The 27,090-nt window shown below is 44.6% G+C and overlaps 2 protein-coding genes and 11 non-coding genes across 13 annotated transcripts; 7 read left to right on the top strand and 6 right to left on the bottom strand.

Annotated features, from left to right (window-relative positions):
• Nucleotides 1–213: 213 nt before the first annotated feature.
• LOC149684642 (sentrin-specific protease 3-like) lies at nucleotides 214–894 on the bottom strand. The gene has a single exon (XM_089871314.1). The coding sequence runs from the start codon at nucleotides 892–894 to the stop codon at nucleotides 214–216; it is 681 nt and encodes a 226-aa protein (XP_089727440.1).
• Nucleotides 895–7,615: 6,721 nt separating this feature from the next.
• TRNAL-UAA (transfer RNA leucine (anticodon UAA)) lies at nucleotides 7,616–7,699 on the bottom strand. Its single transcript has one exon. It is a non-coding gene; the product is annotated as a tRNA-Leu (tRNA).
• An 856-nt stretch (nucleotides 7,700–8,555) lies between these two features.
• On the bottom strand, nucleotides 8,556–8,639 carry TRNAL-UAA (transfer RNA leucine (anticodon UAA)). The gene has a single exon. It is a non-coding gene; the product is annotated as a tRNA-Leu (tRNA).
• Nucleotides 8,640–9,495: 856 nt separating this feature from the next.
• TRNAL-UAA (transfer RNA leucine (anticodon UAA)) lies at nucleotides 9,496–9,579 on the bottom strand. Its single transcript has one exon. It is a non-coding gene; the product is annotated as a tRNA-Leu (tRNA).
• Nucleotides 9,580–9,731: 152 nt separating this feature from the next.
• TRNAL-UAA (transfer RNA leucine (anticodon UAA)) lies at nucleotides 9,732–9,815 on the bottom strand. The gene has a single exon. It is a non-coding gene; the product is annotated as a tRNA-Leu (tRNA).
• A 1,326-nt stretch (nucleotides 9,816–11,141) lies between these two features.
• On the bottom strand, nucleotides 11,142–11,225 carry TRNAL-UAA (transfer RNA leucine (anticodon UAA)). Its single transcript has one exon. It is a non-coding gene; the product is annotated as a tRNA-Leu (tRNA).
• Nucleotides 11,226–11,493: 268 nt separating this feature from the next.
• TRNAL-UAA (transfer RNA leucine (anticodon UAA)) lies at nucleotides 11,494–11,577 on the top strand. The gene has a single exon. It is a non-coding gene; the product is annotated as a tRNA-Leu (tRNA).
• Nucleotides 11,578–12,433: 856 nt separating this feature from the next.
• On the top strand, nucleotides 12,434–12,517 carry TRNAL-UAA (transfer RNA leucine (anticodon UAA)). Its single transcript has one exon. It is a non-coding gene; the product is annotated as a tRNA-Leu (tRNA).
• Nucleotides 12,518–12,669: 152 nt separating this feature from the next.
• TRNAL-UAA (transfer RNA leucine (anticodon UAA)) lies at nucleotides 12,670–12,753 on the top strand. Its single transcript has one exon. It is a non-coding gene; the product is annotated as a tRNA-Leu (tRNA).
• A 1,326-nt stretch (nucleotides 12,754–14,079) lies between these two features.
• Nucleotides 14,080–14,163, top strand: TRNAL-UAA (transfer RNA leucine (anticodon UAA)). The gene has a single exon. It is a non-coding gene; the product is annotated as a tRNA-Leu (tRNA).
• A 152-nt stretch (nucleotides 14,164–14,315) lies between these two features.
• On the top strand, nucleotides 14,316–14,399 carry TRNAL-UAA (transfer RNA leucine (anticodon UAA)). The gene has a single exon. It is a non-coding gene; the product is annotated as a tRNA-Leu (tRNA).
• Nucleotides 14,400–16,195: 1,796 nt separating this feature from the next.
• On the top strand, nucleotides 16,196–16,279 carry TRNAL-UAA (transfer RNA leucine (anticodon UAA)). The gene has a single exon. It is a non-coding gene; the product is annotated as a tRNA-Leu (tRNA).
• A 6,721-nt stretch (nucleotides 16,280–23,000) lies between these two features.
• Nucleotides 23,001–23,681, top strand: LOC149684630 (sentrin-specific protease 3-like). The gene has a single exon (XM_089871313.1). The coding sequence runs from the start codon at nucleotides 23,001–23,003 to the stop codon at nucleotides 23,679–23,681; it is 681 nt and encodes a 226-aa protein (XP_089727439.1).
• Nucleotides 23,682–27,090: the final 3,409 nt, after the last annotated feature.

Below are 27,090 nucleotides of genomic sequence, written 5' to 3'. Positions count from 1 at the left end.
ATATAAAAGAGCGCCGGCCCGGCGATCAACATAAAAACAGTAAAAATACAAATATACATGGAAAATACAAATATACAATATGAGCATGCGAACACAAAATTTAAAATGGGAATGATTAAATGTATTTAATTACGCGATATTATTAATTTAAAATGAGAATGATTAAAATAGTTACTCAGTATTGTTTATAGTTTTGCAGTTTATGGTATTTATTTACATGGTTGTTGAGCGAAGACTCAGCACTGTAAGTTCGTCGCGAATACGTTGGCGAATGGTCAGCATGTCGTTAGCGGAGAAGGAGAAGTCGCGGTCAGTGATCGCGTGTCGCGCAAATTCGATGCAAAAAACACCGCTGTCGACGCCGTTCATCTGTCGCGGTAAAGTCGGCGGAATGGTATCGAAGTCCTCAAAATTGAGGCCGAGAATCCCGCGTTTGGAAGATTCGACCCGGAGAAACGACGAAAGTTCGTTAAGTAGTTTGTGGTTGGGGGGAAAGGAATCTAAATGAAGGAATTGTTGTCTGTCGATGTCTATAAAAATGAGACTCCAATGGTTGAAGCGTCGTACCGGGATAAAGAGCATAGAGACACCGAATAAATCTTCCACGTGTGACACGCATAGTGAAGCTTTGTTGATGCCATGTTGATGGAGAACGGAGTAGAAACTGGACGGGAAGAAGTAGGATGGTCTAGGCGAGTGTGAACGGAGCAACTGGAAGTATTGGTCAATAATTTCCGGCGTGAGGCAGTGATCGTTAATGTTGGCACAGTTTTGATGATTGATAGGTCGTAGAAATTTAAGGTCCAGATGAATTGCAGAAGATGATGGTAATACCGGGTTGATTTTCATGATTCGTCGAATTAGTTGTTTTCGTTGGCGTTTGGCGTATCTCATTTTAATAGTAACTACTTGTACCGTATCGGTCAGGAGATGTGCGGAAGCGAGTCGATCGGCGAAGTGTCGGTGAAGAAGTGATGGTTGGAGAAATGGAGCTGGTGCCGGTCGTGGGACAACTGTATGGTATTGAAGATGGTTCAATTGCAGGAGCGTCATTTACCGTAATTGGAGAAGCTGGCGAACCCTCTGTACAATAGAAGTGGGTGACTGGCGAATCGTCAAAGTGCACCCTCTTTGTCGGTTTTGGCATTGAAGTTGGCAATTCTTCTCGCGGATGGTATGGTTTCAGTCTTTCGGCAGATACGAGATCGGTTTTCGTGCCGGTGGAATCCATTATCTCAAAGTTATTGGGCGCGGTACGGCGTAAGATACGGTAGGGTCCGCTGTATTGATGAAGCAGTTTTTCAGAGCGACCCGGAATCCGTCGGGGGGTGCGCAGAAACACCAGGTCCCCTTCAGTAAAAGTGACTTCTCGGCGGTGTTTGTCAAAGCGTTCTTTGTCCTTTGACTGGGCTAATTGTTGTCGTTCGGCGGCGATATTTCGAGCCCGCTGGGCATAAAGGATGTTATGGAAGCCGAATGGAGTGTTTAACTTTGCCGCAGGTAGTTCGAGGGCGGCATCCACGTGTAGATCGGCTTCGTAGCCGTGCAAGAGAAAGAAGGGAGAGTATCCCGTAACGCTGTGTATGGAGGTATTATAGGCGAAGACCAGGTGGGGTAAAAATTGGTCCCAGTCGTTGTGTTTTTCCGACACATATTGAGACATCATGTCAGCGAGAGTTTTGTTAAAACGTTCCGTGAGGCCATTAGTTCGAGGATGGTACGCTGTAGTTGTTTGATGTTTCACGCTAAAAAGGAGAGTGATTTCTTTCAATAGGTTGTTTAAGAATTCTTTTCCTCTGTCTGTAATGAGTTCTTTTGGGGTTCCGAATTTTAAAAATACGTTTTTCATTAGAAAAGATGCTGCCTCCTCGGCCGTTCCCCTTGGGACCGCGGCCGCTACTACCGTCTTCGTACAATAGTCCGTGCAGACGAATATGTGCTTGTTCCCACTAGTAGACTCGGGAAAGGGGCCAAGCTTATCTATTCCGCATCTTTCAAAGGGTTTGGTCGTTGGCGGGATTGATTGAAGGAATCCCGCTGGGCGAAATGGATATATTTTTTGAGAGTTGCATGGTATGCAGGAACTAACGTAGTTTGATATCTGATTGAGCATTTTAGGCCAAAAGAAGCGTTGTCTAATTTTTTCCCATGTGCGGCGGAAGCCTAAGTGGCCTGCGGTGACGTCATCGTGTAGTGCGTGTAGGATTTCTTTTCTGATTTCGTTAGGGGCAACCATTACAAGTTTGAACCCGTCTTCGGTTTTTACGCGGCGATGAAGAATGTTACCTAGGATCTCATAGCATTTTGCCATTTTCTTAACGTCTTTAGAAGGCGAAGAATCGGGGCTCTCTAGGCAATTTATTATCTTTGAAAAAACGGGGTCCTTTTGTTGAAGGTTACGGATATTGAAATTTCGGAAACGCTTGAGTGTTTCGGCTTGGTTTGCTGCGGCAAGCAGGATAGGTATTTCTTCCTTGGGGGCTAGATCGAGGGGACCTCGTGACAGTGCGTCAGCATCCATATGTTTACGTCCATTCTTATGGGTTATCAGAACATCGAATTCTTGTAATTGCAGGGCCCAACGGGCCAGCCTCCCATTTGGGTTCTTTACCGATTTTAAATAGCAGAGGGCGTGATGGTCTGTTACGACTTTGAAGGGTCGTCCATAAAGGTATGGTCGAAATTTCTGGGTGCCGTATATGATCGCAAGGCATTCTCTGTCAGTAGGGCTGTAGTTTTGTTCAGCTTTGTTTAATAGGCGGCTAGTGTATCCAATTACATGCTCACGCCCATCTCGTCTTTGTTTCAAGATGGCACCGATGCCGTATGCGGAAGCGTCGCTATGTAATTCGAATGGTTCTTCAAATACGGGATGAGAGAGAATCGGTGATGAAATTAGACGTTCTCTTAGCGTTTGAAACGCTTCTTCTGCTTCGGGGGTCCATTCAAAATGTGAGTCTTTTGTGGTAAGGTCTGAGAGAGGTTTTGCGATGGATGAAAAGTTATGGATGAATCGACGATAATACCCAGCGAGTCCCAAAAAGCGTTGTATTTCCTTGACGTTGTTTGGTTTGGGAAATTTCTCAACAGCTTCGATTAATCGTGGGTCGGGATAAACCCCCTCTCCGTCGATCACGTGACCCAGGTAGCGAATTCGGGTTTTAGCGAAGGAGCATTTCTCTGGTTTTATTTTTAGTCCTGCCGTTTGGAGACATTTAAAGACGTTTTCCAAATGGTGTAAGTGTTCCTCGAAAGTACGGGAAAATATAATGATGTCGTCTAAATAAGCGAGGGCTACTTTCCACATGAGAGCACCAAGTACTTTGTGCATGAGACGTTGGAAAGTACTGGGAGCGTTGCATAGGCCCATTCCCAGTACGTTAAACTCATATTGGCCATCGGGGGTGACGAAAGCGGTTTTTTCTTTGTCATCCTCGTGTAACTCGACTTGAAAATAGCCTTGAGCCAAATCAAGCGTTGTGAACAGGTTTGATCCGGAAAGGCGATCCAGCGTATCGTCAATGCGTGGTAAGGGATGGACATCTTTCTTGGTTACGGAGTTTAATTTCCGCCAGTCTACGCAGAATCTTATACCCCCGTCCTTCTTTTTGACCATTATTACTGGAGCGGCCCAGGGCGAACAAGATTCCCTGATGATGTTGTTGTGGAGCATTTTGTCTACTTCCTTTTTGATAGTATCTCGTTCCGTGATAGACTTACGATAAGGTTGGGATCTGACTGGTGATGCGTCCCCCGTGTTGATTCGGTGCCGGACCAACGACGTACGTCCGAGATCTCCGTTGTGACGGGAGAAAACCGTGTGATATTTTTGAAGCATACTTTTTAAGGATGATAATTGCGACTCGTTAAGGTGGTCTCCGAAATCCAAGTTATCAGGCAGGGTTTCATCCGGGCTAAAGGTCTCGTCAAGGTAGTTTATGTCAAGAACCGGGTAGCCTTCACCCACAAGTGTTTTTTCAGGGAGAATTATCGGTTGTTTACCGAGATTTGCGACTCGCAGAACGCCTTTACCCTCGTTGAAAGCGGTTAAGGTTTTACAAACTAAAAGTTTATATCGGTCAGCGGTGTCGCGGGCTTGTTCTACGAGTAGTGTTAAGTCGTCGTGCTTGCACGTAACGTCCAATACTATTTCTGATTCAGGTGGTACCACAGTATCCTGTGCCAGCCTTATTTGTACTGGACCTTCAATAGTGGGTGTAGTTGCAAAGGAGAGGAGTTCGTCCTGAATTTGAACCGTAGATTCTCCAAAGTCTATTACGATTTTATTGTTTATGCAAAATTCTAGCCCGAGTAGTAGGTCATACGCGAAGTCTTCAATCACGTAAACGTCAATCATTTGTGTGGACTGCCCGAGCTGGACAGATGTTTGAGTTTTCCCGAGAGGTTTAATGTTCTGACCATTGGCGACTCGGAACACGATATCGGTTGCAGGGCTGACGGTCAGCCCCAGGGACGCGGCTTTTTCTCGACTTATTATGTTTTTAACGCTTCCCGTATCGAAAATAATGTTGACCGGGTGATGAGAAATGTCTAATGATGCTGAAAGTTGAACTAACTGATGTGATGATTGAATAAAAAGTGGGAATTCTTCTGGGGTCGACAAAGGGTACTTCCCTACATCCTCCGCCGGCGGTCGTTTCCCGAACCGTTATTCGCGTTTTGGGTGTGATGTCCCGGTTCACTGCGATAGGGTGAGTCCGAGCGATTTCTGTTTCCGGGGTTTGGGGAAGCTGATCGCTGGCTCGCGTTGTACGGCGAGGGGCTACGGCCCCTATTAAATTGTCGGCTGTTATTTCTGTTATTATAGGGCGAGGGGCTACGACCTCTATTAAACACTTGACTACTTGTTCTATTAAAGTCCTTTCTTTGTTGGAACGAAGGTCCGCTACCCCGAATATCGCGTGCTGGGGATGGATCTCGCCACGAGCGGTGCGTGGTTTGGCGTTGGTCTTGGCAATAAGAAGCCCTGTGGTCATTACGTCCACACTGTGAACAATTGAGGCTTTTCTGCATCTTTTCTATATCTGTATTAAGATGCCGATTTTCATCTCGCAATCTACGTTTTTCTTGGTTAATTTCGAGAATTTCGTCACGTAGCTGTTCATTCTCGTTTGTTAGTTGACGTACTTCCCTACGTAATTGGGCCAGCTCCTGCTGGTGCTGGTCAGCGAAATTATAGGGAAATGCAGTCGTCGCGGCCGATGAACTAGGGACGTTGCCAGCTAGGGCCGTAGCAAGGACGTCGATTATTTTGTGGTCACCATGAGACAGGCTGTCCATGGACGATGATAGGAGTTGTATATTGCCGAGAAAGTCAGCAGTCGATGCGGGTTGCATGAGAACAATTTTCTCACGTAAATGAGGTAAAATACCTCGCAAAAGATGGTGGAGTTTCTCCGTCTCGGACATAGAGGGGTTCACCCTCGAACAGAGATCGATGACATTTCGATAATACGTGACCGGAGATTCACCGGGCATTTGTTTGCGAGACAGGAGTTCGTTGAACGTGGCTAGTGAATTTTGGCCAAATTCAGCCTTTAAGGCGGCTTCCCAGTCGGGCCAGGTGAGAGCGCCTTGTGAGGAAGCGGCACTCTGAAGGCGTATTCTCGCAGAATACCAGGAAATCGCTTTTCCCTGAAGAACAGTTGGCAAAATGGCTATTTTTTCATCATCATTTTTGCCCGCCAGTACTTGTTTAAAAATAGTCAACCAATCGTGAACATCGTGAATAGCGGGATCGAATTTCGGGGCATCCCGAGCGAGATTGATGGCAGCAACGGCAGCGGCTACGGCTTGAGCGATATCGGCGGAAGTCGCCATACTGGAAAGTATCGTTTCTGCAGCAGGGGTTGATTGCAACGGCAAATGTATCTTTTGCGCCGGTGCTGAGGTTGAACGACGAGCTCGTGGCGGTTTAGTGTAACCGTAGAATTCGGGTACCAATTTTCGGCACCTCCGTGAGCTGCGGGGAACTGGATCAGTCGGCCGGAGATTCCCGAGAGTTACCGTTGAAATATTGTCCGCGAATTTAGCTTCGAAATCGGCGGTTAACGGTAAGCTTAAAAGCGAAGTGTTGTCCGGATACCAATAAATTTCAGTGTCCGAAGAATCGGTGACGGAGCTAGAGCTCATAAGCCAAAAATGCCGATATAAGGACGGGCGGATACGGACCGCGCCTCCACCACTTGTCACGTCAGTGGAAGTACGAAGCAAATATTTATAAGTAAAAATATCTTTATTCAGTCTTTAAACGTAGGTATGTAAGTACCGGCTGTAAGTCGTACTTGACGCGGGGAGATGTTCTCTTAGTAGGGGCTGAGCCTTGGGCCTTATCCCTCTACTAAGAGCGGAGAAGCTAGAAAGTATAGCAGGGGCTGGACCTTAGGTCTTATCCCTCTGCTAGCTATCAGCTAATGCTTCCCTCAAGCCAGGGCGAAGCGGCCTTTTATACCCTCCTCGTATGCCGAGGGCAATTTAGGAAACTAGAGGACACGTTCGCACTGGCTTCTCAATCTATTCCCGACAATTCCCGACAATACAACCCCGAAATACCTCTCGGAATTCCATGCTCCATAAAGCCACTCACTTGTTGCCATACTAGAGAAGCCTTTTCTGATCATGAGATACATGTTATTAAAATGAAACAATTCGTTGTCAGAAGTAGGGTTCGAACCCACGCCCTCATACAAGGATCAGAGCTTAAATCTGACGCCTTACACCACTCGGCCATCTTGACACGCTTTTAAACGTTTTCCTTGAAATCCAGCTATAGTACAACCCCGAAATACCTCTCGGAATTCTATGCTCCATAAAGCCACTCACTTGTTGCCATACTAGAGAAGCCTTTTCTGATCATGAGATACATGTTATTAAAATGAAACAATTCGTTGTCAGAAGTAGGGTTCGAACCCACGCCCTCATACAAGGATCAGAGCTTAAATCTGACGCCTTACACCACTCGGCCATCTTGACACGCTTTTAAACGTTTTCCTTGAAATCCAGCTATAGTACAACCCCGAAATACCTCTCGGAATTCTATGCTCCATAAAGCCACTCACTTGTTGCCATACTAGAGAAGCCTTTTCTGATCATGAGATACATGTTATTAAAATGAAACAATTCGTTGTCAGAAGTGGGGTTCAACCCACGCCCTCATACGAGGATCAGAGCTTAAATCTGACGCCTTAGACCACTCGGCCATCCTGACACGTTCTAAACGTTTTCCTTGAAAATGAAGCTATAGTACCACCCGAAATACCTCTCGGAATTCTATGCTCCATAAAGCCACTCACTTGTTGCCATACTAGAGAAGCCTTTTCTGATCATGAGATACATGTTATTAAAATGAAACAATTCGTTGTCAGAAGTAGGGTTCGAACCCACGCCCTCATACAAGGATCAGAGCTTAAATCTGACGCCTTACACCACTCGGCCATCTTGACACGCTTTTAAACGTTTTCCTTGAAATCCAGCTATAGTACAACCCCGAAATACCTCTCGGAATTCTATGCTCCATAAAGCCACTCACTTGTTTCCATACTAGAGAAGCGCTTCGTGAGCATGAGATACATGTTATTAAAATGAAAAAATTCGTTGTCAGAAGTGGGGTTCGAACCCACGCCCTCATACAAGGATCAGAGCTTAAATCTGACGCCTTAGACCACTCGGCCATCCCGACACGCTTTAAAACGTTTTCCTTGAAAATGAAGTTATAGTACCACCCGAAATAACTCTCGGAATTCTATGCTCCATAAAGCCACTCACTTGTTTCGATACTAGAGAAGCGCTTCGTGAGCATGAGATATATGTTATTAAAATGAAACAATTCGTTGTCAGAAGTGGGGTTCAACCCACGCCCTCATACGAGGATCAGAGCTTAAATCTGACGCCTTAGACCACTCGGCCATCCAGACACGTTCTAAACGATTTCCTTGAAAATGAAGCTATAGTACCACCCGAAATACCTCTCGGAATTCTATGCTCCATAAAGCCACTCACTTGTTGCCATACTAGAGAAGCCTTTTCTGATCATGAGATACATGTTATTAAAATGAAACAATTCGTTGTCAGAAGTAGGGTTCGAACCCACGCCCTCATACAAGGATCAGAGCTTAAATCTGACGCCTTACACCACTCGGCCATCTTGACACGCTTTTAAACGTTGTCCTTGAAATCCAGCTATAGTACAACCCCGAAATACCTCTCGGAATTCTATGCTCCATAAAGCCACTCATTTGTTGCCATACTAGAGAAGCCTTTTCTGATCATGAGATACATGTTATTAAAATGAAACAATTCGTTGTCAGAAGTGGGGTTCAACCCACGCCCTCATACGAGGATCAGAGCTTAAATCTGACGCCTTAGACCACTCGGCCATCCTGATACGTTCTAAATGTTTTCCTTGAAAATGAAGCTATAGTACCACCCGAAATACCTCTCGGAATTCTATGCTCCATAAAGCCACTCACTTGTTTCCATACTAGAGAAGCGCTTCGTGAGCATGAGATACATGTTATTAAAATGAAAAAATTCGTTGTCAGAAGTGGGGTTCGAACCCACGCCCTCATACAAGGATCAGAGCTTAAATCTGACGCCTTAGACCACTCGGCCATCCCGACACGCTTTAAAACGTTTTCCTTGAAAATGAAGTTATAGTACCACCCGAAATAACTCTCGGAATTCTATGCTCCATAAAGCCACTCACTTGTTTCCATACTAGAGAAGCGCTTCGTGAGCATGAGATACATGTTATTAAAATGTAACAATTCGTTGTCAGAAGTGGGGTTCAACCCACGCCCTCATACGAGGATCAGAGCTTAAATCTGACGCCTTAGACCACTCGGCCATCCTGACACGTTCTAAACGTTTTCCTTGAAAATGAAGCTATAGTACCACCCGAAATACCTCTCGGAATTCTATGCTCCATAAAGCCACTCACTTGTTGCCATACTAGAGAAGCCTTTTCTGATCATGAGATACATGTTATTAAAATGAAACAATTCGTTGTCAGAAGTAGGGTTCGAACCCACGCCCTCATACAAGGATCAGAGCTTAAATCTGACGCCTTACACCACTCGGCCATCTTGACACGCTTTTAAACGTTTTCCTTGAAATCCAGCTATAGTACAACCCCGAAATACCTCTCGGAATTCTATGCTCCATAAAGCCACTCACTTGTTGCCATACTAGAGAAGCCTTTTCTGATCATGAGATACATGTTATTAAAATGAAACAATTCGTTGTCAGAAGTGGGGTTCAACCCACGCCCTCATACGAGGATCAGAGCTTAAATCTGACGCCTTAGACCACTCGGCCATCCTGACACGTTCTAAACGTTTTCCTTGAAAATGAAGCTATAGTACCACCCGAAATACCTCTCGGAATTCTATGCTCCATAAAGCCACTCACTTGTGTCCATACTAGAGAAGCGCTTCGTGAGCATGAGATACATGTTATTAAAATGAAAAAATTCGTTGTCAGAAGTGGGGTTCGAACCCACGCCCTCGTACAAGGATCAGAGCTTAAATCTGACGCCTTAGACCACTCGGCCATCCCGACACGCTTTAAAACGTTTTCCTTGAAAATGAAGTTATAGTACCACCCGAAATAACTCTCGGAATTCTATGCTCCATAAAGCCACTCACTTGTTTCGATACTAGAGAAGCGCTTCGTGAGCATGAGATATATGTTATTAAAATGAAACAATTCGTTGTCAGAAGTGGGGTTCGAACCCACGCCCTCATACAAGGATCAGAGCTTAAATCTGACGCCTTAGACCACTCGGCCATCCCGACACGCTTTAAAACGTTTTCCTTGAAAATGAAGTTATAGTACCACCCGAAATAACTCTCGGAATTCTATGCTCCATAAAGCCACTCACTTGTTTCGATACTAGAGAAGCGCTTCGTGAGCATGAGATATATGTTATTAAAATGAAACAATTCGTTGTCAGAAGTGGGGTTCAACCCACGCCCTCATACGAGGATCAGAGCTTAAATCTGACGCCTTAGACCACTCGGCCATCCTGACACGTTCTAAACGATTTCCTTGAAAATGAAGCTATAGTACCACCCGAAATACCTCTCGGAATTCTATGCTCCATAAAGCCACTCACTTGTTGCCATACTAGAGAAGCCTTTTCTGATCATGAGATACATGTTATTAAAATGAAACAATTCGTTGTCAGAAGTAGGGTTCGAAAACACGCCCTCATACAAGGATCAGAGCTTAAATCTGACGCCTTACACCACTCGGCCATCTTGACACGCTTTTAAACGTTTTCCTTGAAATCCAGCTATAGTACAACCCCGAAATACCTCTCGGAATTCTATGCTCCATAAAGCCACTCACTTGTTGCCATACTAGAGAAGCCTTTTCTGATCATGAGATACATGTTATTAAAATGTAACAATTCGTTGTCAGAAGTGGGGTTCAACCCACGCCCTCATACGAGGATCAGAGCTTAAATCTGACGCCTTAGACCACTCGGCCATCCTGACACGTTCTAAACGTTTTCCTTGAAAATGAAGCTATAGTACCACCCGAAATACCTCTCGGAATTCTATGCTCCATAAAGCCACTCACTTGTTGCCATACTAGAGAAGCCTTTTCTGATCATGAGATACATGTTATTAAAATGAAACAATTCGTTGTCAGAAGTAGGGTTCGAACCCACGCCCTCATACAAGGATCAGAGCTTAAATCTGACGCCTTACACCACTCGGCCATCTTGACACGCTTTTAAACGTTTTCCTTGAAATCCAGCTATAGTACAACCCCGAAATACCTCTCGGAATTCTATGCTCCATAAAGCCACTCACTTGTTGCCATACTAGAGAAGCCTTTTCTGATCATGAGATACATGTTATTAAAATGAAACAATTCGTTGTCAGAAGTGGGGTTCAACCCACGCCCTCATACGAGGATCAGAGCTTAAATCTGACGCCTTAGACCACTCGGCCATCCTGACACGTTCTAAACGTTTTCCTTGAAAATGAAGCTATAGTACCACCCGAAATACCTCTCGGAATTCTATGCTCCATAAAGCCACTCACTTGTTTCCATACTAGAGAAGCGCTTCGTGAGCATGAGATACATGTTATTAAAATGAAAAAATTCGTTGTCAGAAGTGGGGTTCGAACCCACGCCCTCGTACAAGGATCAGAGCTTAAATCTGACGCCTTAGACCACTCGGCCATCCCGACACGCTTTAAAACGTTTTCCTTGAAAATGAAGTTATAGTACCACCCGAGTGGTCTAAGGCGTCAGATTTAAGCTCTGATCCTCGTATGAGGGCGTGGGTTGAACCCCACTTCTGACAACGAATTGTTACATTTTAATAACATGTATCTCATGCTCACGAAGCGCTTCTCTAGTATGGAAACAAGTGAGTGGCTTTATGGAGCATAGAATTCCGAGAGTTATTTCGGGTGGTACTATAACTTCATTTTCAAGGAAAACGTTTTAAAGCGTGTCGGGATGGCCGAGTGGTCTAAGGCGTCAGATTTAAGCTCTGATCCTTGTATGAGGGCGTGGGTTCGAACCCCACTTCTGACAACGAATTTTTTCATTTTAATAACATGTATCTCATGCTCACGAAGCGCTTCTCTAGTATGGAAACAAGTGAGTGGCTTTATGGAGCATAGAATTCCGAGTGGTATTTCGGGTGGTACTATAGCTTCATTTTCAAGGAAAACATTTAGAACGTATCAGGATGGCCGAGTGGTCTAAGGCGTCAGATTTAAGCTCTGATCCTCGTATGAGGGCGTGGGTAGAACCCCACTTCTGACAACGAATTGTTTCATTTTAATAACATGTATCTCATGATCAGAAAAGGCTTCTCTAGTATGGCAACAAGTGAGTGGCTTTATGGAGCATAGAATTCCGAGAGGTATTTCGGGGTTGTACTATAGCTGGATTTCAAGGAAAACGTTTAAAAGCGTGTCAAGATGGCCGAGTGGTGTAAGGCGTCAGATTTAAGCTCTGATCCTTGTATGAGGGCGTGGGTTCGAACCCTACTTCTGACAACGAATTGTTTCATTTTAATAACATGTATCTCATGATCAGAAAAGGCTTCTCTAGTATGGCAACAAGTGAGTGGCTTTATGGAGCATAGAATTCCGAGAGGTATTTCGGGTGGTACTATAGCTTCATTTTCAAGGAAATCGTTTAGAACGTGTCAGGATGGCCGAGTGGTCTAAGGCGTCAGATTTAAGCTCTGATCCTCGTATGAGGGCGTGGGTTGAACCCCACTTCTGACAACGAATTGTTTCATTTTAATAACATATATCTCATGCTCACGAAGCGCTTCTCTAGTATCGAAACAAGTGAGTGGCTTTATGGAGCATAGAATTCCGAGAGTTATTTCGGGTGGTACTATAACTTCATTTTCAAGGAAAACGTTTTAAAGCGTGTCGGGATGGCCGAGTGGTCTAAGGCGTCAGATTTAAGCTCTGATCCTTGTATGAGGGCGTGGGTTCGAACCCCACTTCTGACAACGAATTGTTTCATTTTAATAACATATATCTCATGCTCACGAAGCGCTTCTCTAGTATCGAAACAAGTGAGTGGCTTTATGGAGCATAGAATTCCGAGAGTTATTTCGGGTGGTACTATAACTTCATTTTCAAGGAAAACGTTTTAAAGCGTGTCGGGATGGCCGAGTGGTCTAAGGCGTCAGATTTAAGCTCTGATCCTTGTACGAGGGCGTGGGTTCGAACCCCACTTCTGACAACGAATTTTTTCATTTTAATAACATGTATCTCATGCTCACGAAGCGCTTCTCTAGTATGGAAACAAGTGAGTGGCTTTATGGAGCATAGAATTCCGAGAGGTATTTCGGGTGGTACTATAGCTTCATTTTCAAGGAAAACGTTTAGAACGTGTCAGGATGGCCGAGTGGTCTAAGGCGTCAGATTTAAGCTCTGATCCTCGTATGAGGGCGTGGGTTGAACCCCACTTCTGACAACGAATTGTTTCATTTTAATAACATGTATCTCATGATCAGAAAAGGCTTCTCTAGTATGGCAACAAGTGAGTGGCTTTATGGAGCATAGAATTCCGAGAGGTATTTCGGGGTTGTACTATAGCTGGATTTCAAGGAAAACGTTTAAAAGCGTGTCAAGATGGCCGAGTGGTGTAAGGCGTCAGATTTAAGCTCTGATCCTTGTATGAGGGCGTGGGTTCGAACCCTACTTCTGACAACGAATTGTTTCATTTTAATAACATGTATCTCATGATCAGAAAAGGCTTCTCTAGTATGGCAACAAGTGAGTGGCTTTATGGAGCATAGAATTCCGAGAGGTATTTCGGGTGGTACTATAGCTTCATTTTCAAGGAAAACGTTTAGAACGTGTCAGGATGGCCGAGTGGTCTAAGGCGTCAGATTTAAGCTCTGATCCTCGTATGAGGGCGTGGGTTGAACCCCACTTCTGACAACGAATTGTTACATTTTAATAACATGTATCTCATGATCAGAAAAGGCTTCTCTAGTATGGCAACAAGTGAGTGGCTTTATGGAGCATAGAATTCCGAGAGGTATTTCGGGGTTGTACTATAGCTGGATTTCAAGGAAAACGTTTAAAAGCGTGTCAAGATGGCCGAGTGGTGTAAGGCGTCAGATTTAAGCTCTGATCCTTGTATGAGGGCGTGGGTTCGAACCCTACTTCTGACAACGAATTGTTTCATTTTAATAACATGTATCTCATGATCAGAAAAGGCTTCTCTAGTATGGCAACAAGTGAGTGGCTTTATGGAGCATAGAATTCCGAGAGGTATTTCGGGTGGTACTATAGCTTCATTTTCAAGGAAATCGTTTAGAACGTGTCAGGATGGCCGAGTGGTCTAAGGCGTCAGATTTAAGCTCTGATCCTCGTATGAGGGCGTGGGTTGAACCCCACTTCTGACAACGAATTGTTTCATTTTAATAACATATATCTCATGCTCACGAAGCGCTTCTCTAGTATCGAAACAAGTGAGTGGCTTTATGGAGCATAGAATTCCGAGAGTTATTTCGGGTGGTACTATAACTTCATTTTCAAGGAAAACGTTTTAAAGCGTGTCGGGATGGCCGAGTGGTCTAAGGCGTCAGATTTAAGCTCTGATCCTTGTATGAGGGCGTGGGTTCGAACCCCACTTCTGACAACGAATTGTTTCATTTTAATAACATATATCTCATGCTCACGAAGCGCTTCTCTAGTATCGAAACAAGTGAGTGGCTTTATGGAGCATAGAATTCCGAGAGTTATTTCGGGTGGTACTATAACTTCATTTTCAAGGAAAACGTTTTAAAGCGTGTCGGGATGGCCGAGTGGTCTAAGGCGTCAGATTTAAGCTCTGATCCTTGTACGAGGGCGTGGGTTCGAACCCCACTTCTGACAACGAATTTTTTCATTTTAATAACATGTATCTCATGCTCACGAAGCGCTTCTCTAGTATGGACACAAGTGAGTGGCTTTATGGAGCATAGAATTCCGAGAGGTATTTCGGGTGGTACTATAGCTTCATTTTCAAGGAAAACGTTTAGAACGTGTCAGGATGGCCGAGTGGTCTAAGGCGTCAGATTTAAGCTCTGATCCTCGTATGAGGGCGTGGGTTGAACCCCACTTCTGACAACGAATTGTTTCATTTTAATAACATGTATCTCATGATCAGAAAAGGCTTCTCTAGTATGGCAACAAGTGAGTGGCTTTATGGAGCATAGAATTTCGAGAGGTATTTCGGGGTTGTACTATAGCTGGATTTCAAGGAAAACGTTTAAAAGCGTGTCAAGATGGCCGAGTGGTGTAAGGCGTCAGATTTAAGCTCTGATCCTTGTATGAGGGCGTGGGTTCGAACCCTACTTCTGACAACGAATTGTTTCATTTTAATAACATGTATCTCATGATCAGAAAAGGCTTCTCTAGTATGGCAACAAGTGAGTGGCTTTATGGAGCATAGAATTCCGAGAGGTATTTCGGGTGGTACTATAGCTTCATTTTCAAGGAAAACGTTTAGAACGTGTCAGGATGGCCGAGTGGTCTAAGGCGTCAGATTTAAGCTCTGATCCTCGTATGAGGGCGTGGGTTGAACCCCACTTCTGACAACGAATTGTTACATTTTAATAACATGTATCTCATGCTCACGAAGCGCTTCTCTAGTATGGAAACAAGTGAGTGGCTTTATGGAGCATAGAATTCCGAGAGTTATTTCGGGTGGTACTATAACTTCATTTTCAAGGAAAACGTTTTAAAGCGTGTCGGGATGGCCGAGTGGTCTAAGGCGTCAAATTTAAGCTCTGATCCTTGTATGAGGGCGTGGGTTCGAACCCCACTTCTGACAACGAATTTTTTCATTTTAATAACATGTATCTCATGCTCACGAAGCGCTTCTCTAGTATGGAAACAAGTGAGTGGCTTTATGGAGCATAGAATTCCGAGAGGTATTTCGGGTGGTACTACAGCTTCATTTTCAAGGAAAACATTTAGAACGTATCAGGATGGCCGAGTGGTCTAAGGCGTCAGATTTAAGCTCTGATCCTCGTATGAGGGCGTGGGTTGAACCCCACTTCTGACAACGAATTGTTTCATTTTAATAACATGTATCTCATGATCAGAAAAGGCTTCTCTAGTATGGCAACAAGTGAGTGGCTTTATGGAGCATAGAATTCCGAGAGGTATTTCGGGGTTGTACTATAGCTGGATTTCAAGGACAACGTTTAAAAGCGTGTCAAGATGGCCGAGTGGTGTAAGGCGTCAGATTTAAGCTCTGATCCTTGTATGAGGGCGTGGGTTCGAACCCTACTTCTGACAACGAATTGTTTCATTTTAATAACATGTATCTCATGATCAGAAAAGGCTTCTCTAGTATGGCAACAAGTGAGTGGCTTTATGGAGCATAGAATTCCGAGAGGTATTTCGGGTGGTACTATAGCTTCATTTTCAAGGAAATCGTTTAGAACGTGTCTGGATGGCCGAGTGGTCTAAGGCGTCAGATTTAAGCTCTGATCCTCGTATGAGGGCGTGGGTTGAACCCCACTTCTGACAACGAATTGTTTCATTTTAATAACATATATCTCATGCTCACGAAGCGCTTCTCTAGTATCGAAACAAGTGAGTGGCTTTATGGAGCATAGAATTCCGAGAGTTATTTCGGGTGGTACTATAACTTCATTTTCAAGGAAAACGTTTTAAAGCGTGTCGGGATGGCCGAGTGGTCTAAGGCGTCAGATTTAAGCTCTGATCCTTGTATGAGGGCGTGGGTTCGAACCCCACTTCTGACAACGAATTTTTTCATTTTAATAACATGTATCTCATGCTCACGAAGCGCTTCTCTAGTATGGAAACAAGTGAGTGGCTTTATGGAGCATAGAATTCCGAGAGGTATTTCGGGGTTGTACTATAGCTGGATTTCAAGGAAAACGTTTAAAAGCGTGTCAAGATGGCCGAGTGGTGTAAGGCGTCAGATTTAAGCTCTGATCCTTGTATGAGGGCGTGGGTTCGAACCCTACTTCTGACAACGAATTGTTTCATTTTAATAACATGTATCTCATGATCAGAAAAGGCTTCTCTAGTATGGCAACAAGTGAGTGGCTTTATGGAGCATAGAATTCCGAGAGGTATTTCGGGTGGTACTATAGCTTCATTTTCAAGGAAAACGTTTAGAACGTGTCAGGATGGCCGAGTGGTCTAAGGCGTCAGATTTAAGCTCTGATCCTCGTATGAGGGCGTGGGTTGAACCCCACTTCTGACAACGAATTGTTTCATTTTAATAACATGTATCTCATGATCAGAAAAGGCTTCTCTAGTATGGCAACAAGTGAGTGGCTTTATGGAGCATAGAATTCCGAGAGGTATTTCGGGGTTGTACTATAGCTGGATTTCAAGGAAAACGTTTAAAAGCGTGTCAAGATGGCCGAGTGGTGTAAGGCGTCAGATTTAAGCTCTGATCCTTGTATGAGGGCGTGGGTTCGAACCCTACTTCTGACAACGAATTGTTTCATTTTAATAACATGTATCTCATGATCAGAAAAGGCTTCTCTAGTATGGCAACAAGTGAGTGGCTTTATGGAGCATAGAATTCCGAGAGGTATTTCGGGGTTGTACTATAGCTGGATTTCAAGGAAAACGTTTAAAAGCGTGTCAAGATGGCCGAGTGGTGTAAGGCGTCAGATTTAAGCTCTGATCCTTGTATGAGGGCGTGGGTTCGAACCCTACTTCTGACAACGAATTGTTTCATTTTAATAACATGTATCTCATGATCAGAAAAGGCTTCTCTAGTATGGCAACAAGTGAGTGGCTTTATGGAGCATGGAATTCCGAGAGGTATTTCGGGGTTGTATTGTCGGGAATTGTCGGGAATAGATTGAGAAGCCAGTGCGAACGTGTCCTCTAGTTTCCTAAATTGCCCTCGGCATACGAGGAGGGTATAAAAGGCCGCTTCGCCCTGGCTTGAGGGAAGCATTAGCTGATAGCTAGCAGAGGGATAAGACCTAAGGTCCAGCCCCTGCTATACTTTCTAGCTTCTCCGCTCTTAGTAGAGGGATAAGGCCCAAGGCTCAGCCCCTACTAAGAGAACATCTCCCCGCGTCAAGTACGACTTACAGCCGGTACTTACATACCTACGTTTAAAGACTGAATAAAGATATTTTTACTTATAAATATTTGCTTCGTACTTCCACTGACGTGACAAGTGGTGGAGGCGCGGTCCGTATCCGCCCGTCCTTATATCGGCATTTTTGGCTTATGAGCTCTAGCTCCGTCACCGATTCTTCGGACACTGAAATTTATTGGTATCCGGACAACACTTCGCTTTTAAGCTTACCGTTAACCGCCGATTTCGAAGCTAAATTCGCGGACAATATTTCAACGGTAACTCTCGGGAATCTCCGGCCGACTGATCCAGTTCCCCGCAGCTCACGGAGGTGCCGAAAATTGGTACCCGAATTCTACGGTTACACTAAACCGCCACGAGCTCGTCGTTCAACCTCAGCACCGGCGCAAAAGATACATTTGCCGTTGCAATCAACCCCTGCTGCAGAAACGATACTTTCCAGTATGGCGACTTCCGCCGATATCGCTCAAGCCGTAGCCGCTGCCGTTGCTGCCATCAATCTCGCTCGGGATGCCCCGAAATTCGATCCCGCTATTCACGATGTTCACGATTGGTTGACTATTTTTAAACAAGTACTGGCGGGCAAAAATGATGATGAAAAAATAGCCATTTTGCCAACTGTTCTTCAGGGAAAAGCGATTTCCTGGTATTCTGCGAGAATACGCCTTCAGAGTGCCGCTTCCTCACAAGGCGCTCTCACCTGGCCCGACTGGGAAGCCGCCTTAAAGGCTGAATTTGGCCAAAATTCACTAGCCACGTTCAACGAACTCCTGTCTCGCAAACAAATGCCCGGTGAATCTCCGGTCACGTATTATCGAAATGTCATCGATCTCTGTTCGAGGGTGAACCCCTCTATGTCCGAGACGGAGAAACTCCACCATCTTTTGCGAGGTATTTTACCTCATTTACGTGAGAAAATTGTTCTCATGCAACCCGCATCGACTGCTGACTTTCTCGGCAATATACAACTCCTATCATCGTCCATGGACAGCCTGTCTCATGGTGACCACAAAATAATCGACGTCCTTGCTACGGCCCTAGCTGGCAACGTCCCTAGTTCATCGGCCGCGACGACTGCATTTCCCTATAATTTCGCTGACCAGCACCAGCAGGAGCTGGCCCAATTACGTAGGGAAGTACGTCAACTAACAAACGAGAATGAACAGCTACGTGACGAAATTCTCGAAATTAACCAAGAAAAACGTAGATTGCGAGATGAAAATCGGCATCTTAATACAGATATAGAAAAGATGCAGAAAAGCCTCAATTGTTCACAGTGTGGACGTAATGACCACAGGGCTTCTTATTGCCAAGACCAACGCCAAACCACGCACCGCTCGTGGCGAGATCCATCCCCAGCACGCGATATTCGGGGTAGCGGACCTTCGTTCCAACAAAGAAAGGACTTTAATAGAACAAGTAGTCAAGTGTTTAATAGAGGTCGTAGCCCCTCGCCCTATAATAACAGAAATAACAGCCGACAATTTAATAGGGGCCGTAGCCCCTCGCCGTACAACGCGAGCCAGCGATCAGCTTCCCCAAACCCCGGAAACAGAAATCGCTCGGACTCACCCTATCGCAGTGAACCGGGACATCACACCCAAAACGCGAATAACGGTTCGGGAAACGACCGCCGGCGGAGGATGTAGGGAAGTACCCTTTGTCGACCCCAGAAGAATTCCCACTTTTTATTCAATCATCACATCAGTTAGTTCAACTTTCAGCATCATTAGACATTTCTCATCACCCGGTCAACATTATTTTCGATACGGGAAGCGTTAAAAACATAATAAGTCGAGAAAAAGCCGCGTCCCTGGGGCTGACCGTCAGCCCTGCAACCGATATCGTGTTCCGAGTCGCCAATGGTCAGAACATTAAACCTCTCGGGAAAACTCAAACATCTGTCCAGCTCGGGCAGTCCACACAAATGATTGACGTTTACGTGATTGAAGACTTCGCGTATGACCTACTACTCGGGCTAGAATTTTGCATAAACAATAAAATCGTAATAGACTTTGGAGAATCTACGGTTCAAATTCAGGACGAACTCCTCTCCTTTGCAACTACACCCACTATTGAAGGTCCAGTACAAATAAGGCTGGCACAGGATACTGTGATACCACCTGAATCAGAAATAGTATTGGACGTTACGTGCAAGCACGACGACTTAACACTACTCGTAGAACAAGCCCGCGACACCGCTGACCGATATAAACTTTTAGTTTGTAAAACCTTAACCGCTTTCAACGAGGGTAAAGGCGTTCTGCGAGTCGCAAATCTCGGTAAACAACCGATAATTCTCCCTGAAAAAACACTTGTGGGTGAAGGCTACCCGGTTCTTGACATAAACTACCTTGACGAGACCTTTAGCCCGGATGAAACCCTGCCTGATAACTTGGATTTCGGAGACCACCTTAACGAGTCGCAATTATCATCCTTAAAAAGTATGCTTCAAAAATATCACACGGTTTTCTCCCGTCACAACGGAGATCTCGGACGTACGTCGTTGGTCCGGCACCGAATCAACACGGGGGACGCATCACCAGTCAGATCCCAACCTTATCGTAAGTCTATCACGGAACGAGATACTATCAAAAAGGAAGTAGACAAAATGCTCCACAACAACATCATCAGGGAATCTTGTTCGCCCTGGGCCGCTCCAGTAATAATGGTCAAAAAGAAGGACGGGGGTATAAGATTCTGCGTAGACTGGCGGAAATTAAACTCCGTAACCAAGAAAGATGTCCATCCCTTACCACGCATTGACGATACGCTGGATCGCCTTTCCGGATCAAACCTGTTCACAACGCTTGATTTGGCTCAAGGCTATTTTCAAGTCGAGTTACACGAGGATGACAAAGAAAAAACCGCTTTCGTCACCCCCGATGGCCAATATGAGTTTAACGTACTGGGAATGGGCCTATGCAACGCTCCCAGTACTTTCCAACGTCTCATGCACAAAGTACTTGGTGCTCTCATGTGGAAAGTAGCCCTCGCTTATTTAGACGACATCATTATATTTTCCCGTACTTTCGAGGAACACTTACACCATTTGGAAAACGTCTTTAAATGTCTCCAAACGGCAGGACTAAAAATAAAACCAGAGAAATGCTCCTTCGCTAAAACCCGAATTCGCTACCTGGGTCACGTGATCGACGGAGAGGGGGTTTATCCCGACCCACGATTAATCGAAGCTGTTGAGAAATTTCCCAAACCAAACAACGTCAAGGAAATACAACGCTTTTTGGGACTCGCTGGGTATTATCGTCGATTCATCCATAACTTTTCATCCATCGCAAAACCTCTCTCAGACCTTACCACAAAAGACTCACTTTTTGAATGGACCCCCGAAGCAGAAGAAGCGTTTCAAACGCTAAGAGAACGTCTAATTTCATCACCGATTCTCTCTCATCCCGTATTTGAAGAACCATTCGAATTACATAGCGACGCTTCCGCATACGGCATCGGTGCCATCTTGAAACAAAGACGAGATGGGCGTGAGCATGTAATTGGATACACTAGCCGCCTATTAAACAAAGCTGAACAAAACTACAGCCCTACTGACAGAGAATGCCTTGCGATCATATACGGCACCCAGAAATTTCGACCATACCTTTATGGACGACCCTTCAAAGTCGTAACAGACCATCACGCCCTCTGCTATTTAAAATCGGTAAAGAACCCAAATGGGAGGCTGGCCCGTTGGGCCCTGCAATTACAAGAATTCGATGTTCTGATAACCCATAAGAATGGACGTAAACATATGGATGCTGACGCACTGTCACGAGGTCCCCTCGATCCAGCCCCCAAGGAAGAAATACCTATCCTGCTTGCCGCAGCAAACCAAGCCGAAACACTCAAGCGTTTCCGAAATTTCAATATCCGTAACCTTCAACAAAAGGACCCCGTTTTTTCAAAGATAATAAATTGCCTAGAGAGCCCCGATTCTTCGCCTTCTAAAGACGTTAAGAAAATGGCAAAATGCTATGAGATCCTAGGTAACATTCTTCATCGCCGCGTAAAAACCGAAGACGGGTTCAAACTTGTAATGGTTGCCCCTAACGAAATCAGAAAAGAAATCCTACACGCACTACACGATGACGTCACCGCAGGCCACTTAGGCTTCCGCCGCACATGGGAAAAAATTAGACAACGCTTCTTTTGGCCTAAAATGCTCAATCAGATATCAAACTACGTTAGTTCCTGCATACCATGCAACTCTCAAAAAATATATCCATTTCGCCCAGCGGGATTCCTTCAATCAATCCCGCCAACGACCAAACCCTTTGAAAGATGCGGAATAGATAAGCTTGGCCCCTTTCCCGAGTCTACTAGTGGGAACAAGCACATATTCGTCTGCACGGACTATTGTACGAAGACGGTAGTAGCGGCCGCGGTCCCAAGGGGAACGGCCGAGGAGGCAGCATCTTTTCTAATGAAAAACGTATTTTTAAAATTCGGAACCCCAAAAGAACTCATTACAGACAGAGGAAAAGAATTCTTAAACAACCTATTGAAAGAAATCACTCTCCTTTTTAGCGTGAAACATCAAACAACTACAGCGTACCATCCTCGAACTAATGGCCTCACGGAACGTTTTAACAAAACTCTCGCTGACATGATGTCTCAATATGTGTCGGAAAAACACAACGACTGGGACCAATTTTTACCCCACCTGGTCTTCGCCTATAATACCTCCATACACAGCGTTACGGGATACTCTCCCTTCTTTCTCTTGCACGGCTACGAAGCCGATCTACACGTGGATGCCGCCCTCGAACTACCTGCGGCAAAGTTAAACACTCCATTCGGCTTCCATAACATCCTTTATGCCCAGCGGGCTCGAAATATCGCCGCCGAACGACAACAATTAGCCCAGTCAAAGGACAAAGAACGCTTTGACAAACACCGCCGAGAAGTCACTTTTACTGAAGGGGACCTGGTGTTTCTGCGCACCCCCCGACGGATTCCGGGTCGCTCTGAAAAACTGCTTCATCAATACAGCGGACCCTACCGTATCTTACGCCGTACCGCGCCCAATAACTTTGAGATAATGGATTCCACCGGCACGAAAACCGATCTCGTATCTGCCGAAAGACTGAAACCATACCATCCGCGAGAAGAATTGCCAACTTCAATGCCAAAACCGACAAAGAGGGTGCACTTTGACGATTCGCCAGTCACCCACTTCTATTGTACAGAGGGTTCGCCAGCTTCTCCAATTACGGTAAATGACGCTCCTGCAATTGAACCATCTTCAATACCATACAGTTGTCCCACGACCGGCACCAGCTCCATTTCTCCAACCATCACTTCTTCACCGACACTTCGCCGATCGACTCGCTTCCGCACATCTCCTGACCGATACGGTACAAGTAGTTACTATTAAAATGAGATACGCCAAACGCCAACGAAAACAACTAATTCGACGAATCATGAAAATCAACCCGGTATTACCATCATCTTCTGCAATTCATCTGGACCTTAAATTTCTACGACCTATCAATCATCAAAACTGTGCCAACATTAACGATCACTGCCTCACGCCGGAAATTATTGACCAATACTTCCAGTTGCTCCGTTCACACTCGCCTAGACCATCCTACTTCTTCCCGTCCAGTTTCTACTCCGTTCTCCATCAACATGGCATCAACAAAGCTTCACTATGCGTGTCACACGTGGAAGATTTATTCGGTGTCTCTATGCTCTTTATCCCGGTACGACGCTTCAACCATTGGAGTCTCATTTTTATAGACATCGACAGACAACAATTCCTTCATTTAGATTCCTTTCCCCCCAACCACAAACTACTTAACGAACTTTCGTCGTTTCTCCGGGTCGAATCTTCCAAACGCGGGATTCTCGGCCTCAATTTTGAGGACTTCGATACCATTCCGCCGACTTTACCGCGACAGATGAACGGCGTCGACAGCGGTGTTTTTTGCATCGAATTTGCGCGACACGCGATCACTGACCGCGACTTCTCCTTCTCCGCTAACGACATGCTGACCATTCGCCAACGTATTCGCGACGAACTTACAGTGCTGAGTCTTCGCTCAACAACCATGTAAATAAATACCATAAACTGCAAAACTATAAACAATACTGAGTAACTATTTTAATCATTCTCATTTTAAATTAATAATATCGCGTAATTAAATACATTTAATCATTCCCATTTTAAATTTTGTGTTCGCATGCTCATATTGTATATTTGTATTTTCCATGTATATTTGTATTTTTACTGTTTTTATGTTGATCGCCGGGCCGGCGCTCTTTTATATGGGGAGCTGTCGGGAATTGTCGGGAATAGATTCAGAAGCCAGTGCGAACGTGTCCTCTAGTTTCCTAAATTGCCCTCGGCATACGAGGAGGGTATAAAAGGCCGCTTCGCCCTGGCTTGAGGGAAGCATTAGCTGATAGCTAGCAGAGGGATAAGACCTAAGGTCCAGCCCCTGCTATACTTTCTAGCTTCTCCGCTCTTAGTAGAGGGATAAGGCCCAAGGCTCAGCCCCTACTAAGAGAACATCTCCCCGCGTCAAGTACGACTTACAGCCGGTACTTACATACCTACGTTTAAAGACTGAATAAAGATATTTTTACTTATAAATATTTGCTTCGTACTTCCACTGACGTGACTGTATTATAGCTGGATTTTCAAGGAAAACGTTTAAGAGCGTGTCAAGATGACCGAGTGGTCTAAGGCGTCAGATTTAAGCTCTGATCCTCGTATGAGGGCGTGGGTTCGAACCCCACTTCTGACAACGAATTGTTTCATTTTAATAACATGTATCTCATGATCATAAAAGGCTTCTCTAGTATGGAAACAAGTGAGTGGCTTTATGGAGCATAGAATTCCGAGAGGTATTTCGGGTGGTACTATAGCTTCAATTTCAAGGAAAACTTTTAAAAGCGTGTCAAGATGGCCGAGTGATCTAAGGCGTCAGATTTAAGCTCTGATCCTTGTATGAGGGCGTGGGTTCGAACCCTACTTCTGACAACGAATTGTTTCATTTTAAAAACATGTATCTCATGATCAGAAAAGGCTCTTCGTTTAAAAGCGTGTCAAGGTGACAGAGTGGTCTAAGGCGTCAGATTTAAGCTCTGATCCTCGAACGAGGGCGTGGGTTCGAGACCCACTTCTGACAACGAATTGATTCATTTTAATAACATGTATCTCATGATCAGAAAAGGCTTCTCTAGTATGACAACAAGTGAGTGGCTTTATGGAGCATAGAATTCCGAGAGGTATTTCGGGGTTGTACTATAGCTGGATTTTCAAGGAAAATGATTAAAAGCGTGTCAAGATGGCCGAGTGGTCTAAAGCGTCAGATTTAAGCTCTGATCCTTGTATGAGGGCGTGGGTTCGAAACCCACTTCTGACCACGAATTGATTCATTTTAATAACATGTATCTCATGATCAGAAAAGGCTTCTCTAGTATGACAACAAGTGAGTGGCTTTATGGGGCATAGAATTCCGAGAGGTATTTCGGGGTTGTACTATAGATGGATTTTTAGGAAAATGATTAAAAGCGTGTCAAGATGGCCGAGTGGTTTAAGGCGTCAGATTTAAGTTCTGATCCTTGTATGAGGGCGTGGGTTCGAACCCTACTTCTGACAACGAATTGTTTCATTTTAATAACATGTATCTCATGATCAGAAAAGGCTTCTCTAGTATGGCAACAAGTGAGTGGCTTTATGGAGCATAGAATTCCGAGAGTTATTTCGGGAGGTACTATACCTTCATTTTCAAGGAAAACGTTTAGAAGCGTGTCATGATGGCCGAGTGGTCTAAAGCGTCAGATTTAAGCTCTGATCCTTGTATGAGGGCGTGGGTTCGAACCCTACTTCTGACAACGAATTGTTTCATTTTAATAACACGTATCTCATGATCAGAAAAGGCTTCTCGTTTAAGAGCGTGACAAGATGACAGAGTGGTCTAAGGCGTCAGATTTAAGCTCTGATCCTCGTACGAGGGGGTGGGTTCGAAACCCACTTCTGACAACGAATTGATTCATTTTAATAACATGTATCTCATGATCAGAAAAGGCTTCTCTAGTATGGCAACAAGTGAGTGGCTTTATGGAGCATAGAATTCCGAGAGGTAGTTCGGGGTTGTACTATAGCTGGATTTTCAAGGAAAATGATTAAAAGCGTGTCAAGATGGCCGAGTGGTCTAAGGCGTCAGATTTAAGCTCTGATCCTTGTATGAGGGCGTGGGTTCGAACCCTACTTCTGACAACGAATTGTTTCATTTTAATAACATGTATCTCATGATCAGAAAAGGCTCCTCGTTTAAAAGCGTGTCAAGATGACAGAGTGGTCTAAGGCGTCAGATTTAAGCTCTGATCCTCGTACGAGGACGTGGGTTCCAAACCCACTTCTGACAACGAATTGATTCATTTTAATAACATGTATCTCATGATCAGAAAAGGCTTCTCTAGTATGGCAACAAGTGAGTGGCTTTATGGAGCATAGAATTCCGAGAGGTATTTCGGGGTTGTACTATAGCTGGATTTTTAGGAAAATGATTAACAGCGTGTCAAGATGGCCGAGTGGTCTAAGGCGTCAGATTTAAGTCCTGATCCTTGTATGAGGGCGTGGGTTCGAACCCCACTTCTGACAACGAATTGTTTCATTTTAATAACATGTATCTCATGATCAGAAAAGGCTTCTCTAGTATGGCAACAAGTGAGTGGCTTTATGGAGCATGTAATTCCGAGAGGTATTTCGGGGTTGTACTATAGCTGGATTTCAAGGAAAACGTTTAAAAGCGTTTCAAGATGGCCGAGAGGTCTAAGGCGTCAGATTTAAGATCTGATCCTTGTATGAGGGCGTGGGTTCGAACCCTACTTCTGACAATGAATTGTTTCATTTTAATAACATGTATCTCATGATCAGAGAAGGCTTCTCGTTTAAAAGCGTGTCAAGATGACAGAGTGGTCTTAGGCGTCAGATTTAAGCTCTGATCCTCGTACGAGGGCGTGGGTTCGAAACCCACTTCTGACAACGAATTGATTCATTTTAATAACATGTATCTCATGATCAAAAAAGGCTTCTCTAGTATGGCAACAAGTGAGTGGCTTTATGGAGCATAGAATTCCGAGAGGTATTTCGGGGTTGTACTATAGCTGGATTTTTAGGAAAATGATTAAAAGCGTGTCAAGATGACAGAGTGGTCTAAGGCGTCAGATTTGAGCTCTGATCCTCGTACGAGGGCGTTGGTTCGAAACCCACTTCTGTCAACGAATTGATTCATTTTAATAACATGTATCTCATGATCAGAAAAGGCTTCTCTAGTATGGCAACAAGTGAGTGGCTTTATGGAGCATAGAATTCCGAGAGGTATTTCGTGGTTGTACTATAGCTGGGTTTTCAAGGAAAATGATTAAAAGCGTGTCAAGATGGCCGAGTGGTCTAAAGCGTCAGATTTAAGCTCTGATCCTTGTATGAGGGCGTGGGTTCGAAACCCACTTCTG

The sequence above is a fragment of the Phalangium opilio genome, unplaced genomic scaffold, assembly GCF_054372755.1.
Source record: "Phalangium opilio isolate 3A_F unplaced genomic scaffold, DU_Popi_V2 ptg000037l_1, whole genome shotgun sequence".
Classification (NCBI taxonomy): Eukaryota; Metazoa; Arthropoda; class Arachnida; order Opiliones; family Phalangiidae; genus Phalangium; species Phalangium opilio.
The sequence above is the reverse complement of the archived record's forward strand: the minus strand, read 5'-3'. Positions and strand labels throughout refer to the sequence as shown.